Here is an 18,776-nt window from a genome sequence, read left to right on the forward strand (position 1 = left end):
TAGAACGCTTCGTGCAGCATGAACAGAAACAGAGCCTGGGACTACACAAATCTATAGACCAACAGCAAGAAGAAAGGGCAATTTACAGAAGGAGTACGAGAGAACAGGTGGTATTCTTTGACCAGGTTATTAGCTATTATGTGCAGTGACAGCCCTAATGGAAAAAAATGACAGGTAGCTAAAAAGAGAGAGATGGGATGTGAAAGGTATGGCACCTAAATAAAGGGTTGGGATAGAAACATATAAGCGATAAAATGGAAAAAGAAAAAAGACAAAGGCAATGAAGAAAAAGATGATGGAGAGAGGACTAAACAAAGGAACGAGTGTGGAAAATTGGAGGATATAAATGCACATTTTTTTTCATGTAAGTGTAATCAGCCTCAAATACAAGACGGGCCAGTCCACTGATGCATGATTTATCCCAAGTTAGATTAAAAGTGGCTTTTCATATGTGTTCATATAATCACGTTGTTACTATCAGTCGAGGATTAGTGTTGTTGACAGGGTCTGTACATACCTGCCCACCTTGGGTACTTGAATGATGTTTATCTACTTTCTGCTCACTGTTTCACACGTGAGCACAGGAAGAAACATAGAGAAAGAGGATACAGTAGTTTATTTCTGCATCACACCAAGCCAGACAAAGCTGGTGTCTCCCTGTGAACCCTAGATAAACAGGGATCAACAGAGGTAAGCGTAGAACAACAGAGTCAAACGTGGAAGAATCAAGATTAGGGAGAGAGGGATTTTGGTGGGAGGGAGCGAGCTGGAGCAGAGGGATTGCTGAAGGAGGAGAGGGGAAGTTAAAAGGAAGTTAAACAAAAAAAATCGTGTTTAGGGTAGGTTAGAGGGCGAAAGGTGACTGAGGGGAAGAGGAAGAGGAGAAGATAGGAAGGATGAAGAGGGAGGACGAAAAGACGGAAGACAGGTGTGATCCTCCACAGCTCGGGTGTTTATTCAGCCAAGAGCAGCAGCGGTAGAGCGGGGGATTATGGGATTACAGTCGGTGTCACTGGTCATGTGAGTCGACATGGACGCCATTGACCCCGCTTACTTTTAGTAAGGAAGCTTAAGTTGGCTGTGAAGGCGAGGTCAAACATGCACGCACACACGCGCGCACACACACACACATTCACACACACACTCCTGCCCACGCATCTTTCTATCTGGCGAACGCACCGTCAATGTCTAGCCTCTCTCTCTTTTTTAAACACTTTTATTTTCTTTTTTCCTTTCTGTTAGATTTTCCAACCCTCTATTTCCTCATCCTGATACATATTTCCTCTCTTTTCAGATGTGCTGTGAAAGTTTGTAATTTTGCTCCCTTCCTCGCTCTCTCCCTTCTGGATGTCAGACTTTTTTGCTGCATGTTATACATGCACAGCTCATCCATGCCATCGCAAATCCAGTGGGATTCCATGTTTTTTCTCTATGGGACGTTAAGGAGTAAAACTGAAGACAGAGGAATCAAACATTTTAGTGCAGGAAGAAGAAACTCTCACATTGTCCAGTGTGTGAGGACTAAACACGGGAACAATGTTGGTCTTGGTAAGTTTGTTTGGTAAGTTTATTTATTTAACATAAAAAAAAAAAAAGAATGATTTAAACCAAAATGCAAATACAATTAGCAAAAGCTTGTATTTGAGGTGCGGGCAACAATGTCTTAGCCTCAAGTTACCATATCAACAAGTTGATGGTATCAGGTAAAAAGTTACGTGTAGTTTAGCAGTAGTTGGTTTCACCGCAGTAGTGTCTGTGTAGAAATTTTTTACATTTTTTTTAAACAAAATCTGCAGACCTGAGTTACATGCCATTCACTTAGAGAATCCACGATAATGTGCATAATATTTTGTCATTTTACACACTAGAACTTTGAATAAATGTAGAGTAGCCATCACTGTTACATTAAGAAAAACTTCTGTGATGTAGTTTAAAAGTCCTTCAACAAATATAACAAATATGTAAGCACAAAAAATGTTTTAAAAGTTTATAACACTGTAAATAGTCAGGAGCAGATTAGGGCATTTATTAACGTATTTGAAATTCAAAAGTTTTATTTAGAGACCCATAATTGAATGCTGCGTATCAGTAGTCACGCTGGTAAATATTGATACAATTTAACGATGTACAAGGTCGTCACTGGGGAACTTTCAATTGTTACAGAGTATTTTAACAATAAATATCTTGATAGCTGATTAATAACTATGTTAAAGTTTTCATTAATCTTATATTTTCTTATATCCAATGTGTGTGATTCATGTGTGTGCTTTGTTATTGTATATAACAAACATATATATATATATGACTCTATACATTACTATTTGATATTGTGCCCCTGTAGTGCATGTCTACAAATTCAGAACTGCATTAGACAGTTTGCATTTCAATAACTATAATAAGAAGGGCCACGGATGTGTAATATGAAATCTCGTTTTTTTTTTCTATGAAAATATATAGATATTGCTATAATATAAAAAAGGTGTTTTGAGGAACATTAAGCGCATAACAATCTTTTCTAAAATCTTTTTCTTATTTTGAGTGTTGTATTGCAATAATAAGTAGCATGACTCCTGAACAAAAGCCTTCTCAGTCGATTGCTAGTCATTAGTTCAGGCAATTCTTGACTAGCTGTTAAACCTTTTAAAAATGTATTAATTAAAAGGTTTTTGTTTGTTTGTTTTTAGTGCATAATAAAGCACCTTGAGCTCCGAGCGAATACATGTTATAAGTAACAGAGGTAAACCTGAGTAAACACAAAAGAACACCAACTATAATTAACAGACTGCTGTTTGTTTATGTGAGTTTTGTCTTTTGGGGGTTTGGACACCAGGAATGCCAATGCATCTTTGGATCACCTTCTGCTGTTTTAAATGTGCTATGTAAATAAAAGTGACTTGACCTTTAGAATAAAAATTTTATTTTTTGTACGCACAAACAAGCTGCCTCTCAATGACACCAACAAAAGCGGCAATCATTCTGAATGTTTTGCGTTTACCAGGAAGGACTCACATTAGATTGAGTCCCCACACTAAGTGGCTACCGTTAGGCAACATCCGTGGTTAATAATAAGTGGGGAAAATGCTCACCTTCAGAGATTGCGTGTCACCTTCTTGAGGTCGTTTCCTACTCTCTAACCTCTCATGTGGAAGGCCGGATCCATAAGCTTAGAAAGAGACCAAATTAGTATTGAGCAGAATTGAGTTCAGCTTATTAGTGCGGCTTTCCACAACATGACAACCTGTGCCCCCCCTACCAGGGGCCTCAGGTTGTCATGTGCCCCCATGGGGAAATATATTGCCCACCCCTGCTCTAACCCTTTAGATTTCCTGCCCAACGTGTGTCATTACTATCATCATATAAATAATTGAGTGCTTCATATGAATGGGTTTTTTAATTGTTACTGTGGTTTTGGCTGATTTCCTGTCCGTATTGAACACTGTCAGTATTTGTCTAAATTGAGCAAAAGTGCATCAGGACAGACTGGACAGTGCAACCATAAAAGATGAAAAGGAACTAGTTCCTAAATATGTACAAAAAAATATGTCCAATATTTTATTGTTATTGAAGTATTCAGCCACTGCACGGCTGAATGAGATTTGGTTGCATTAGCTCACGATGGTGAAACTGTAAAACTGTTTCAACTACAGTGCAACAACAGAAGAACTGAACCACAAATACAGCAATAGAAATAATGCACATATGGCCTAACTATTTTTTTTGCACAGCTACAGTATTCTTATTTCAGTAGCATATTGGACTTATGGGCAATAGAAAACTAATTACAGCTGCAGTGGGGTCATTGTAAGTGCAGCATGCAAGAAAATAAAACTGTTTGCACCATTAAAGGTAAAAAGGACAGCGAGTTTCTAATATGCAGACAGTCTGTTGTACTGAACTGTAGCCAACTTGAAGTAGTCAGTACCAAAGATAGATAACAAGTTACAGTTGCCAGGCTTTTAAATGAAATCTAAATTTAATATTTTACGCTGTTATGTCTTGCTCTAATGGACTTTTTATTAATTAAGTGCATTTTTTAATTGTATTTTTTTTTTACCTATTTGATGATGACAAGATCAAATCTGAGTCTCAGCAGGTAAAAATAACAGATTTCCTTGTGTGATTGGCACAGCATGATAGCTTTCATGGGACACGAGCAGACAAATGAAGTGTGAGATCAAAAAAATCTCAAGAAACACATCAGAAAATCACTGAAAATGATGGATTTATAATAAATTCATTAACTCCATTGTGGCTGAAAGACCCAGTAAAGAAAGGAAACATTTTATGAATAAAACAGCAGTGTAAGTAAACTATAACAATCAACTAAAAGGAAATCAACCTCCCATACACACAAAGCATTAATTTTCTTTTTTTTTTCTGTGCAAATCTTTTGTGTAATATAAAGCTGACACATTGGGGGCAAACAGGAAATGTAACCCTTACAGCTGCAGTGCCCTTTACTTGCTTGTAGAGGTGGAGGGTTCAGGATCCCAGACAGCAGAAGAGTTAACATAAACAAAGGCTTATTGACGACAGATTAGCTGGATAACACATTTACCACTCACTACTAGCAGACAGACAGGGATTATATAGAGTATTATGGGATTATGGTTATGGTAAAAATAAATAAATAAATTAGAGACCAGCTTTGTAGTACTAAAATACCTTGAAACAATAACGTGTGATTGGGAGTTCATTCTGTAAAATATACATTACATCACTTAATGCAAATGCTTTCAGTTTTTCACCACTGACACACCTTTTGAAAGACCTTTGGTTATATTTTAGAGTGCACCCCACAAATTGTTATGAAAATATTTGGAATATATGAGGTTCTAGCAAATTTTACTAGGTGTCTGCAGTTAGAAGCTAAGATGCATCAAAACAAGATTTCAGAGAACAATAACAGTTACTGCTTATTGTCTTCACTGCAGGGCACTGCACCATGTAACCTTTGACCTCCTTGGAATTATGCATTGATATCTTATAGCTTGTTTAGCATTTGTAGTGTATATTTTATAGATCTTATTTACACTGGCAGGCCAAAAAAGGGTCACACATTCCAATATTTTGCTGGACCATCTATGGTTTGATGACTTTGATGGCAGCCATTCATTTGGCATTGTTTTTAAAAATGAATGCTGTGTCACATTCATGTCTGTACGGAGCTGCGTTAATTTTGCTTCAAGATCTTGTCTTGATAATGGGAGAGTCGTACCACTGAGTAAAGTCTTCTCCAGTACATCCCAAAGATTTTTAATGGGATTAAGATCTGGATTCTGTGGTGGCCAGGCCATGATGATTCATGCTCCTAAAGCACTCTTTCGCAATTTGAGACCAATGAATTCAGCTATTGTCATCTTGGATCATGCAGGAGCCATCAGGAGAGCAAAAATCCACTGATGGACACACCTGTAGAATCGGTATTCAGAGTCAGCCAACTTACTTTTTGAGCATATATTGTTGCTGAAGCTAGACTGGAACAGGAAAAATCTGGACTCCTCAGATCACATCACCTTTTCCCGCTGCACCCCATCAAATTCAGATTAGGCTGACTGATAAGTGGTTTTCTTAAGGCAACACAGCTGTTAAGGTCCAATCCCTTGATATGTTTTCCAACATCATTCTTGCTTACTGCATCACTTAGGGTTAAATGATCTGTAGCCAGCGGAAACTTATTCATCTCAAATCCAAGTGGTGATTTCTATTTTTTTATTTTTTGGGCACGCAGTTTAGTTTACATTAAATCAATGAAATCACTTGAATACCTTGTACTAAAGCAGGAATAGGATGAATTAATATAAATGATTCATTCTGTCTGAAGTTAACCAAGCCTTCTGCTCGGCCGTAACGATTTCTGTGAAACTGTCCAAACCTTGGATCATAAAAAGGGAAATCAAAGATGGTTTAACAAAAAATATTTTAAAAATTCGGTGGTTCAAGATGGAATGACCATCTTGAAAGTTGAATGAAAATGACATTTTCTTCTTTTTTGTCACAACAAATTCTATAAGCTTTATTTTACAGTATTGTGTAATTTCTTTATATATCATTAGAAGTTCGTCACAATTGCAACTTTAATTATGTACGCTCAAGTACTGTATGTGATTTTCCATGAGTGCTGGATTTTTTTTTAAATTTTAATCAGGCAGGCTTTTTCTGATTCATTTTGATGGTAAGAAAGATAGCTGAAATGTTCAGGCTTTTACCTTTAACACATTTTTGAGATGTTCACATTCACTCTCCGATTTCAATGCGCAGAGAAAAGCTTGAATCTTTAAAATAATTTGATATGAATCTAAAATTCCACAGCAATCTTTATAAATGTTAACATTTATCAACATTACATTTTTATGCAAATCTGAGATAGTTAAGCAGGAAATGTTCTCAAAATTGGCTCATCTGAGATGGGATAAGATGTTAAGTTGCTGTTTAAAAATACATTGGTGAACTACTGGAGTCTGTTTTCTATGTTTTTCACAAATGCATATAGTGTAGCTTTCTATCATAGCTGTGCAAACACTGTACTTTGAGTTATTTGTTCAAACGGGGGTGTGTGCAGACATTACTTGACGGACAGCCGTACCTCACGCTCCAGTTTTGTTATGTTAATTTCACGTTTCTTATTGGCTAAGTCGGTCAAATGTATCGACAATTAAAACCACCAGATGTATAGAAATATTGAGGGCAGTGGACGCTGTGACATCCTTATGCATGTATTTGCAAGCAGCATATTAAATGTTGCGGGAAGCTGGTGGCATTTAAAATTCTACTTAGTCCCCAGCAGGCACTCAAATAGTGGGACATTTCCCTTTTTAATGGCTTGTTAGAGAGTATGCAGCTATCTGTGCTCCCGAGAAGAGTTGCCACTGCTAACAAGCAATTGTTAGAACATTTTTCACCAAAATGTGACAAGCACCTGGTGAACAAAAAAAAAGAAAGAAAACGTCTGGAAAGCACAAGAATGCAGCAAGCCCTTGTTAACACAGAGGAATTGGACACAATTTGATAAAGTGAAGTAAAACTGACAAACTTCCTTTAAGTTATTGCAGATTTCTCTCGTTAATTTAGATTTAAACTGTAAAAGGATGGCACTCGTTTCAAGAGGATTACCTCTTACAAAAGGCCTAACATCCAGCTAAATGACACGCTTACCTTTGTTATACATACTAATAGGCTCCTGAAGGCTTTTATGTTTGTTTAAGAGCCGTCGTACTCTTAAGATTAGAAAGATTAGCCCTTTTCGTTATTATTTATGTGCACACAGTCTGTCAGGTTGCTTTGCAGTTTTTAACTGTACAGCCGCCAGAACATGTGACTGTGTACCAGTACAATTCACTGCTCCTAAAGACCAAACAATATTTTTCTTTTATTCCAAAAGCTCCACTGGATAAATGGTTTTCTCCCTACCTTGACCACAACCTCTGGCAGAAGAGGTACCGTATCTCAGTAGGATCAGCATAAATGCATAAAAAGAAAACAATTCTGCAGAGACATGCACTAAATGGACAAAAGGTACTGGGCCACATGTCCTAATTCTTGAATTCACGTGCTTTCAGTCTCATGGCAACAGGTTTATAAAAATCATCTAGCCATGCAGTCTGTCTTTACGAACATTTGTGTAGTAATGGTTCGTTCCTAAGTGCTACTAGATATTCCATAATCAACTATAAGTGGTATTATTGCAAATTAGAGGCATTTAGGAATTACAGTAAGTCACCCACAAAGTGAGGGTCCATGTAAAGTTACAGCGTGGGGGTCACTGAGTGCTGAGGTGCATAATGCATAAAAGTCACGAGTGCTCTGCTGACTCAATAACTGCATCGCTCAAGATGTCCTTTGGCATTAACATCAGTACAAAAACTTTATAGCATGGGTTTCCACAGACAAACAGTTCCAGTATTGGAAATCCCAAGTTCCCAGTATCCATGCCCGATGCTCTGTATATATGCACTGTATATAAAAGATGAACACTGCTTCTTGGTGTGATGAGTGTGCTAATGTGCTAATGTGTAAGAAACCCCTGGCTCCAAGAAATCTATGAGGAAAAAATGACTCCACTTCTTAATTTATTTAATACTGTAACAGCCTCAAGTCTTGTTGAACACAGCATTATTTTAATTTAGTAAATTATACTCCAATTTATGGTAAAATTGACCATAAAGCAGGGTATGCTTTAGGGTATGGCTACCTTGTGTGAAGTCTCTACCTACTGAGTGCACATAGATTCACAGACAAATCCACCGCTGGCATGTCGGTCCTGGTCCAAGACGAGGGTTTGGAGGCAAAAATTTGATGATTTAAAATGTCAACAAACCCAACGTGTAATATATCCACTCCTTATGCCAGGGCACAGATGCAGTGATGTTGTCTAAAGTCACATATCTCTGCATGCTACCAATTTAATAGACAGTTTGCCTGGCATCTTTACCCCCATTAAAAATTTATATTTTGTATTTATATCGTGAGCAGATCTTGGTGCATATCTGTGTCAGTTCACACAGATAATGATGCTATGGTGTCACGGCAGAAGTATTCCTCTGCCACTTTTAGCAATGCAGAGTCTCCCTCCATTATCAGTTTTTCTGCCTACACAAAAAAGCAACACAAGTGCTGTTTTCAGTTCTTATTAGCTCATATCTTGCGCTGCCTGCTGAACAAGAACACTCCTTCAGAGTACGACAACAGTGTCTCTCCCTCCCAATTGGACAAATGTTTCCATGGACAGTTCTCTATTTTCCAGTTTGTGTGTGTTTTGTTTTTGTTTTAACAAGAAGCTGCAAGAGATCTTGCTCTCCCCTCCTTTTCTACAGAAATGTAAAAGGATACCCGGGCATTCATAGTTCATTATTCCTGAGCAAGCCACTCACCCACACCAGTTTAGACTTTTAATCACTATGTTCTTATAGCAACTACTCAAACAATTCAAAACTTCATGCACATTCACTGGCAGGAAGCAAAAGTAGCACCCCTTGTGCCGCTTTGAATTGTGTTAATCTAAAACAATAAAGCCTCCTACAATAAAACAAGTGAATCTTTAATGGCTGGGGTTCAAACGTATGCTTACATGTGGTCCTACACTAACTAGACTTGAATTTTCTCCTATTTCCCCCCTCGGTTTTCTCTAGCTATCTGAACTGACAGGATAATTTGGTGCATATATTAGCACTTCATTATGATCCAAATTAGCCGAGTGAGTCACACAGTGGTCACACTGAATAGAAATTAAAATGTGACTCATAAAGTTACTTTAAGGAAAAGAGTGTTAAAAATGAAAAAAAAAAAAAAAGTATTTTACTCCATGTTAAAGATAGCAAAACTATTTAAAAGTGTTTATAGCATCAATGAATTTAAGGGTGAAATAAATACTTGAAACTTCTTATCTACTCTCTCAGAACCAAACGCTCTTGTAACCTAACAAGATTCTCAACTACTCAGCGTAAACCACTGGTGCCATGTGTGTTTGTGTGTTGTGTACCTTCAGGATTTCAGGGGGTTAATCAGATCAATCAAAAAGAGCTGTATTAAGCTTGCAGTAGAAATATCAAAAGATGCTACGGGTTTGATTGTGGTCTCTTTCTGAGAGCAACAGTGAGTTACAGATGTGACCTGTTGGTCTCAGGATCTTGTGCCTGCTTATTGCAATGGTTTTTGAGGGCTCCAGCAAGCCGTGACCTCCAGCTTGCACTGGGGTGGTTTGCAGCTGAGCATGAAGCAGCTGAGATGAGAATTAGCACTTCCAAGTCGGAGGCCATGGTTCTCAGCCAGAAAAAGGTGGAGTCCCCCCTCTGGGTTGATTGAGTTGCTGGCCCGAGTGGAAGAGTAGTACCTTGGGGTGTTGTTCACAAGGGAGTAAAGAAGGTTGTGGGAGACTGATAACAGATTGGTGCGACGTCTGCAGTAGTGCTGTACTGGAAAGAACTGAATGTGAAGCGAAGTTATCCATTTACTGGTTAACCTTTACGTTCCTTTCCACACCAATGAACAACAGCTCTGGGTAGTGACCAAAATAATACAGACACAACAGGTGAAAACGAGGTTCTTCCTGGGTCTCTCTTGGAGGTAGGGTGAGAAGCTCAGTCATTCAGGAGAACTCAACTGGTCCAGACATCTGATTAAGATGCTTCCTGAGCACCTCCTTAGTGTGTGTTTTTTTGGGAATCCTACTGGCAGGAATCCCCAAGGCAGAGCCGGGAGACATGATTATGCAAACTCCTCATTGTCGTTCCAGTCAAAATGGAGTAGGTGGCAAAGGAGAGGGACATCTAGACATCTCTACTTAGACTGCTTGAAACCCTGCAACCCAGAAAATGTATCTATGAAACAATGTATTTTACTGTGCTGTTAGTCATTGGGCATTTTGTCAGTGTAAAAGAAGAAGAGCGGGTTTGGTACAATGTGACTGATACATGAAGACTGAATTTTACCATTTAGACCTTAAAAAAGCCTTTTCAGCATTTCTGACTGATCATAATCAATACTGGTTATTAAGTGCAGTCAGCAAAGCTTATGTATTAACAAATAAGATCGAAGTTTCCCATGCTAACTGTTGCAACAAAATGAACACAACTGCGAAAAAAGATGGCCAATAAAGCCAGTTACAGTCCTGAGAAGATGCAGTGTCAGTGAGCACATCTGGTCATGGGTGGTGGGTTTCTTTCCTTCTGGACTTTCCTTGTAAAAAAGAAGTTATATCAATGTTTAGTGTCTCTCACCAACATGTGGTGAGTATTCTTGAGCTCAAGCAAATGTGTAAAGTGCACCATGAGGGCATCATCAAACAAGTGGAAAGCCAATTAAAACTTTTACACACATGTTTAAGATCCACAGATATCTGGGACAGGTTATTCCACAGTGACGATTCTTAATGTTTTAAGTAGCTCTAATGAGCGCAAATTACCAACAACAACTAACTGACAACAAATAACTTGTTCATCACTTGCTGCACACAACTTGATGGCGACTTTGTTTAGCAACTGCATCTCTTTACAGACTAAAGTTTAACTCCTGCTTTGTGTTTTCCAGGAACATGATTGGCTGTGAGGGGCTCAAGGAGACAAGAACCTGAGAGGGAACTGCTTCAATGGCGTGGACCGAGCCACGGTCTCATCAAGACCCACAGCCAAAACCAAAACTGAAACTTTACCATCTCAGAACTCACTCTGCTTCTTCATCAGCTCTCTTTTTCCTCATGATTGCTGCCTTTGCTGGCATCTGTACAGCCGCTCCACCCCGGCCAGCCTTCCCCCCTCTCCTGTCTGGACAGCCTTTTATTATCTTCTGGGGTATCCCTGATTCTTCCTGCTCTGGTCGGCCAGATCCCGGCTCTTTTGGGATGGAACGGGACGGCCGTGTAGCTGTCTTTTATGAAGATACATTGGGGAACTACCCTTACTTTGTAGATATAGACACGCCAATAAATGGGGGACTACCACAGCACACACGGCTGGATACTCACCTCCAGAAGATGAAGCAGGACTTAGAGGAAGCTTTACCTGCCCCAAGGTACCTTGGTCTGGGGGTACTGCGTTGGGCTGAGTGGGTCCCTCAGTGGTCGAGGAGTCGAGAGAAGCAAGCGTTATATGTGGAGGCATCAAAGAAACTGCTTAAGGGTTTTTTCCCTAACTGGACCCCTGCAGAAGTGGAGAAGTGGTCAAAGGTAAGGAAAATCCAAGGTGGTAGAAGTAAAGAGCCACTATGGCAAGAAGAAAAGCTGGTGAAAAGGTAAAAATGCTAAGATGAGTTCATTTTAAAGTTCAGGGCAAACTGGGAAGAAGCCAACCTTGTTTTAAGAAAAAATGGTTGATGAAAAATGCAAAAGAAATGCTGCTACTAACAGCCCCACTATGGTCTATTTTGCTTTTGGTTATCACACCAAAGTTGCATCATTAAGCTGGCAAGGTTTTAAAGTAGCAGTGTAATAAACTATAAAGAGAAAGATGATGAGGAATTGTGAGGAAGGAAAATGTAGAAGAAAGTCAGACTGAAAATTTTGTGGTTATCTCGTGAGTGTATTTTATGTGATGACTCACTTGGACAAAGTGATCCTTGGCATCATTTTGTAGCAGAGAGATTATCATTTAAACCTCAGCGTGGCCTTAGAAAATACACGACTTGCATTAATTTAGACAATTTGTGTAAACATAAATATGTGTAAATAAGATATTTATGTAAATATCTTTCATAAACAAAGCATACTATTATTATTATTATTATTTTGCAATTTGTTTTTTTAACCACATATTCACACTTAGCAACTCTAAGCAGTTGTATTTATGTAATAAAACTGCTAAAGTGATTTCAGATGTATTTGGTGTACTATCAAGGCCAGAATGGTAAGAGGCATTTTAGTAAAGGCAGAGAATATTGCTAATAAAATGTCAATCAAATTATAGTTTATCAACTATTTGTAGTAAACTCTTAATAAATTATTTTAAGGTAATGTATTTTTTTTAAAAAAATATTGCTTTTGATCTGTTGTAGGTCTCTTCCTGTAACATTATAGTTCTACTGGGTAAACAGTGGCTGGAGACTGCAGCACAACCAAAACTACAATGTACATACAAAGAAATTCATATTAAACAGTAATTTACATTAACTACTTGCATTCAGTCCAGACAGAACCTCATAGATTTGAAACAGAAATTCAGAAATTCATAGTTGCTGCAGGAAAGTAATTTAAATTGCAAAATTGCAGAGGCGCTCGGTGACCAAGCTTTTACACAGGAATATAAGCAACCAGCTGTGTCGAATCCCCTATTGCAAAGAAATGTGTCACAGATGAGTTGTGTTTATCATTGGCCTCTTCTGGGGAGGCTAGTCTATCACCTATAGTGTTCCATTGTGTGCTTTTCTATCCAGCCAAGCTTTTACTGTATTGGCATTGTGTTTGGAATCATTATCACACTCAAAAATAAACCTGGTGCCAATTAGATGCTGTCTAGATGATACTGTGTGGCTAAAAAAACAAACAAAAAACAAATCCTCAAATTTGTTAAGGACACACTGCACACCAGGCTAACATATACCAAGTTTTATTCCAATAACAGTTTAAGAATCACCTTGTTGGTGCAAAAATACAACTTCATGTCTCTCAAACTGTGTTATATTTGGCATTTTTCATAAATACAACTAAGAAAATGGAAATAAATTATGTGTTTTTGTAACAGACAGCTAGTAACAAAGTGCCAAATAAAATACTGTGGATACTGCCAAGAAGTCCTGTTCATTGATCTGATAAGACCTGCTTGTACATTTCTGTCATCTTGTGGTGTATTTTGCTGTTTATCATCAAATAAATGATGGCGTGCCCAAAGTTTTTTTAGACCACAAAACAGAAATTTCCTCTTAAAGACATAAAGATATGCTCATGTTTTCACAGGTGGACTTCGAGGCAGCAGCCCAGTCAGTAATGATGGAGACTCTACGGGAGGTCAAAAGGTTAAGACCCAAAGCATTATGGGGCTTTTCCCCTTACCCTAGCTGCTACAATAGCGACCCAACTCAAACCATGTTAGCCAATTACACCGGCCAGTGCCCCCCTGCAGAGATGGCTCTTAATGACGAGCTTTCATGGCTATGGAAACGAAGCTCTGCCCTCTACCCTCTCCTCACCCTGGAGAAGCTGCAGGTCAGTAACTTTTCCACGTGTATGTTTTAGGCAGTTTTATTTGCTTGTAATTGCTATTATGTATTGCTATTATGGCCCACCTTTATTTGTATGATAAAACTATGATAACAGAAAACATTGTGTTTAGGGAGCACTGAAAACCTAATCACTGTCATGTGTACTTCAGCTTGTCTGGCAGACAAGCAGAGGGAAAACTAGGGAGAAGAGAACAAGTCCCAAAAACTGTTCTCCAGCTCAGTCTCACTTCTTGGGCTGTCAAAATCTACCCGACTGTAGAAAGGCAGCTCCTAGTGTAAAACCAAAAAAAGAAGAAGGTCATGTCTGGTTTGAAACCTTTTACCTGTCAGAGTTAATGTATGCCAACATCTCTGTGAGCGCAGAGATACAGTACCGAGAAGAGCCAAAAAAACCTGAGAGTTTTCGTATTTGACAAAGACCAACCAGCTTCAATTCGAAAACGCTGCGCCGTAAACACATGTCCATGTCAAGAAGAAAACTGGAAAAGGAGCTTTGATCACCACAAGATGACACAGTTTATTTCTGTTAAAAGTGTGTGCATTATGTTTGCCTTTTTATAGAGTGGGACACCTGGAGCCAGGCTTTTTTTATCCAGTCAAATAAAGGAAGCACTACGGATATCTTCTGCGAGCGGGGCAGAGTTTGACCTTCCAGTATTTCCTCTTGTTAAGAGTGTTTATGCCTCAACTAACACTTTTTTATCACAGGTAAGACATAAGATACAATGCTATACACTTGTAGTGCACAGCAAACGTATTTTACTTAAATATTCAAGCAAAACATAAACAGATGAAGTGCAGAAGTTAATTCCAGTAACATATTCCAGTTTAAAATGTAATCTCGGAAAATGTGTTTTTCTGTTGCTCCACAGCTTCCTTATGGGATTATGATTCATGGTGTAATAAACAGATGCTTCCACTGTAATATACACTGTATATTACAAAGCTGGGAAGGGGGGGGCATTGTATTGACCTTTCATGGCTTAATTTATTGCACATTTTCTTCTTCTTTTTGTTACAGGCTGATCTGGTCAGCAGCATAGGAGAAAGTGCTGCCATGGGAACAGCAGGAGTTGTCATGTGGGAGAGAAGTGAGACTAAAACAGAGGTACACACTGTGCATAAAGACCACAGCATGCTCTGCACCCTTATTACTTCTGAAAAATGTGGGACACTGTGTGAAATATAAATAAACTTCAAATAAATAAATTTCATAAACCCATATTTTACTTACAGTAGAACGTAAAAATATGTCAAACTGTGGAAATTTAAGAAAAATATTGGCTCAATTTAAATGTGATGGCAGGGGTGAGGGCAGCAAACGTCTAGAAAAGGGAAACATTAGATTAATTAGGTAAACTGGCCACAGGTCAGTAACGTGATTGGGTATAAAAAGAGCATCTTAGAGAAGCGGAAAAACATTCCACGGCGTAAAACTGTGAAGACTTTTAGTATCGAATCATCTAAAGTACATAATATCATCAAAAAGAGTCCAAAAATTTTGAAAAATGTGTGGGTGCAAGGGACAAGACCAAACATCAGTACTGGATGGTCATAATATTTGGGCCCTCACACAATCCTGAATTACAAACAGGCTCGATTCTGTCATGGAAATCAGCGCATGGGCTCAAGAACACTTCCAGAAATCATCGTCCGTGAACACAGCTCACCCTGCCATCTACAAATCCAGGTTAAAGAGATATGTGAGCACAATCCGCATGTCCTCTCCGGGCCAAAGCTCATTTAAAATGGACTGAGGGAAAGTGAAAAACTCTTCTGTGGTCAGAGGAATCGAAATTTGAAAATCTGTGTGGAAGAAATGGCTCCGTGTCCTCGGGACTGAAAAGAAGCAGAACAATTCAGCTTGTGATCAGCACTCAGTTCAAAAGCCTGCATCCCTGATGGTATGGGGGTGCATTAGTGATGGGAGCTACAACCCTAAATCAGACATGAATAGGACAACATTCCTCTCTCAAAAGTCCGGCAACTGGTCTCCTCACCTCCCATATATTTTTTATTTTGCATTTCAACTTTTGTGGTCTGCTACACCGCTTAACTTCATAAAGGAAACTTTCAGAGAGTTTCGTCCATTTTCCTGTTTACATCAAACTGCCTCTCTTTTCCCAGAGAGAGTGCCAGGAACTGGCTGAGTTTGTCCGTAAGGTCCTGGGACCCTACTCCATCAACGTTACCACAGCAGCTCGACTCTGCTCAGCCTCCCTTTGTCAAGGAAGAGGTAGATGTGTCCGTCAAAATCCAGAAAGCTCTGCCTATCTCCATCTCCCACCTCCATCCACAGTGGCTGAAAAGGTGAGAAAATACTATTTAAAGCCATTTAAACTTCAGCTTCCTGCATGTCAGGAATGAACTATGTAGTAGTCGCAGTGAAATCATGCTTGTGAAACAGCTGACAAACACATTGTGGTACCGGAGGCTATATAATAAAACCTAGATTTCTACAACTGATTCACAAAGTCTGCTTACTGTAGTTTACAGGGACGCAGTGATGCACACTCCTAACCTGCTGCATGTTTGAAAAGTTGGAAACATAAAAGTTAATTTTGAAGAAAAAAAAGTGAAAGAAAACCAGGTATGCTTTATCAGGGGGAATATAAACTTATCTCAGAGGGAACAAAAACAGCAGGGAGTTTGACCGCTTGAGGATATTTTGTGTTCAACAGACAAGAAGACGGCAGCTAAGATGCAAAAGAGGTGGATGCAGTGGAGTCTGATCCTCCACAGCAGGAACACCGTGTTATTTCTCTGTAAATGACTAGATCAGGATTTCACAACACTCAGTACACACAGTTAGGTGCATACACCTAATGGCAATGATGCTTTTTTTGTAGTTTTGCCTCTGCTCACCATAACATTGGATTTTAAATCAAACAATCAACATGTGATTGAAGTGTAGACTTTCAGCTTTAGTTCAAGGGTTTTCGAAAAATTTTGCATTAACTATGTATGAAGCACAGTTGTTTTTATGAATAGCCCCCATTTTAGAGGCTCTACTATGAAAAAGGCAGACTAATGTAATTTTAAATATTATATTAATGATTGTTTTTAACACTTGGATGAAAATCAGTTGGAGTCTGAATACAAAAATCCACGTACATTACCCAGCGCTGGGATTCCTCCCTTGAGATGCTCTGTTATCTTTTTACTGCAGTCATCTTCCGCTGCTGCTTATTTGAGTCTTTCTGTATTCAGTTTATTTCTCCGTCGCTGAAAATCATGTTCTGTTGGCTTGAGATCAGTTGACTGACTTGTTGCTTAAAGAATGTCCCATTTCTTTGCCTTGAGAAACTCTTGGGTTGATTTTGCAGGACGCTATGGGTCATTGTCTATTTGCACTATGAAGCGCTGTCTGATCAGTTTCTCTCCTTCTCCACACTTTTCTCTTTCCATCATTGGGAAGAGAAAAGTGTGGAGAAGGTGTCAAGGTTGGTTAGCTTCATCTGAGTCTGCATGCTTCTGGGGGGAAAAAAAGAAGTAGGCAAACCCTGGCAAAGTCTGACCTGAGCCTTCTGGTCTTGAGTGCAACCAGTGGTTTGTGCACCACCTGTGCACATTTACATTCATGAAGGTGTCTCTTGGGCCTTCACAATGATGTATCTACCTCCTCAAGAGTGTCCCTTACTTCATTAGATATTGTGAAGGAGTCTTACTTAACCTGGGAAGTAATTCTGGCATCATCTTTTTCAGTTGGCTTCATGATTTTTAAGGTGTTGCTGAGCTGGCCTGGGCATGGGCTTCTTTTTAAAAATGTAGCAAATTGTTGATTTGGTCACTGCTTAAATATTTGTTAGCTCTCCTTTGTTTGTCTCATATTGACAGTTTCAGTCAAAAGCTATCAAGTAAAAGGTCAAGACTTGGAAATGCCTTCAAATCTATTGTCTGATCTATTGAGTAGTTCTTAAAGTCCAGAAAACTTTAGACTAATACTCCAAAAAAACTTTCCTGTGAGAGTAAATACAGTAGTGTTTGTTACTGATATCATAATTTTCTGCCATCAGTCTCAGGTGGAGGCAGCGAAAGCCACGGATCTGCCAGACACAGACACTAAGACAGCTGAACCGGATCCAGCTGAAACCTGGAAGAAAGACTTCCAGTGCCAGTGGTATAAGACAGAAGACCAGGATGTCTTAGACCTGCAGTCTCCCAAAGATGGAGTGTCTCTTGGAGGAACACTGGAAGCAAACGCTGGAGGTGTAACAGAGACTACAACAACTGCCACAACAAAACGTGCCTCTGTGACAGAATTTAGTGGGAGTAGCACAGCTGGTACTGGAATTCCAGCAACTTCACTGGAAGCATCGGCAGATAAGGGTACCAATCCCCCGAGTGCCCCAAACATCACCGTTTTGCTGTTGCTGGTGGTTGGAAGCCTAAGCCTGGAACCTTAAATTTTGAACTGAACAGCCTTCCTCTTGGAGGACTGCATCAAAACCACACGTGTGAGCCCTTCTGAAGTGCCCTTGAGCAAAACATCCAAACCCTGCCAGGTGCAGATGATTAACCAAGTGTGTGATCTGAATGGTGCATCATTAAGAAAAGGACAAACTATGACCAGAGCTGAGGGTGAAGACCTACCACTGGTTGTGCCAACAGATTCAGGTTACACTGACTGGTTGGATTTAAAGAGAAATGACTAATAAGCCAGAAAGTCATCCAACCTCGCCACGCACTGGTAACGTTTGTAAAACTGCTTTGAGGTTTGTCCGTGCATGTGTGTATGACCAGAGAAGGCCCCAAATACTCTGGCTCCCCTTGTATTTCAAGAAATGCGTCATGTTAAAGGGCCGGTTCAAAAAGAAATGTTTTATTTTATCATGAAATAAAAGAACAGAAGAAACCACACAAGCAAAAATGTCAGTGACTGATTTCATATGCATCTAACGAAGGCTGCTGTTAGTTACGAGTGTAGATGATCCATGGTAAGGGTGCCTGGGCAATAAAACCAAAACTATTCACATCCCTGAATCATGGTCCAGGTAAGTGAAATGTCACGTTCTTTTCTTATTTTGTGAAGCTCAACTTTGAATCTGCTTTTAACAGGGAGTTTATTTAAAGCTTCGCATGAAGAATTTAAATGCAAATTTCCTACACAATGAATGTGTGTCATCCTT

At 39.2% G+C, this 18,776-nt stretch overlaps 1 protein-coding gene across 3 annotated transcripts; it reads left to right on the plus strand.

Annotated features, from left to right (window-relative positions):
* The first annotated feature begins 839 nt into the window (after positions 1-839).
* On the plus strand, positions 840-18,529 carry si:dkey-72l14.3 (Glyco_hydro_56 domain-containing protein). 3 transcript variants are annotated; one of them, XM_063465113.1, is made up of 8 exons: positions 840-928; positions 1,295-1,548; positions 11,026-11,659; positions 13,382-13,630; positions 14,209-14,355; positions 14,669-14,755; positions 15,775-15,957; positions 17,664-18,529. In XM_063465113.1, exons 3-8 carry the CDS (start codon positions 11,084-11,086, stop codon positions 18,051-18,053), a joined length of 1,632 nt encoding a protein of 543 aa, XP_063321183.1. In that variant the 5' UTR covers positions 840-928; positions 1,295-1,548; positions 11,026-11,083; the 3' UTR covers positions 18,054-18,529. The 3 variants fall into 3 exon arrangements, with proteins under 3 accessions (XP_063321183.1, XP_063321184.1, XP_063321182.1); XM_063465114.1 differs by lacking the exon at positions 840-928 and having other exon boundaries at positions 1,108-1,561; XM_063465112.1 differs by lacking the exon at positions 840-928 and having other exon boundaries at positions 1,108-1,548.
* The last annotated feature ends 247 nt before the right edge of the window (positions 18,530-18,776 follow it).

Source organism: Pelmatolapia mariae, linkage group LG20 (genome assembly GCF_036321145.2).
Source record: "Pelmatolapia mariae isolate MD_Pm_ZW linkage group LG20, Pm_UMD_F_2, whole genome shotgun sequence".
Lineage (NCBI taxonomy): Eukaryota > Metazoa > Chordata > Actinopteri > Cichliformes > Cichlidae > Pelmatolapia > Pelmatolapia mariae.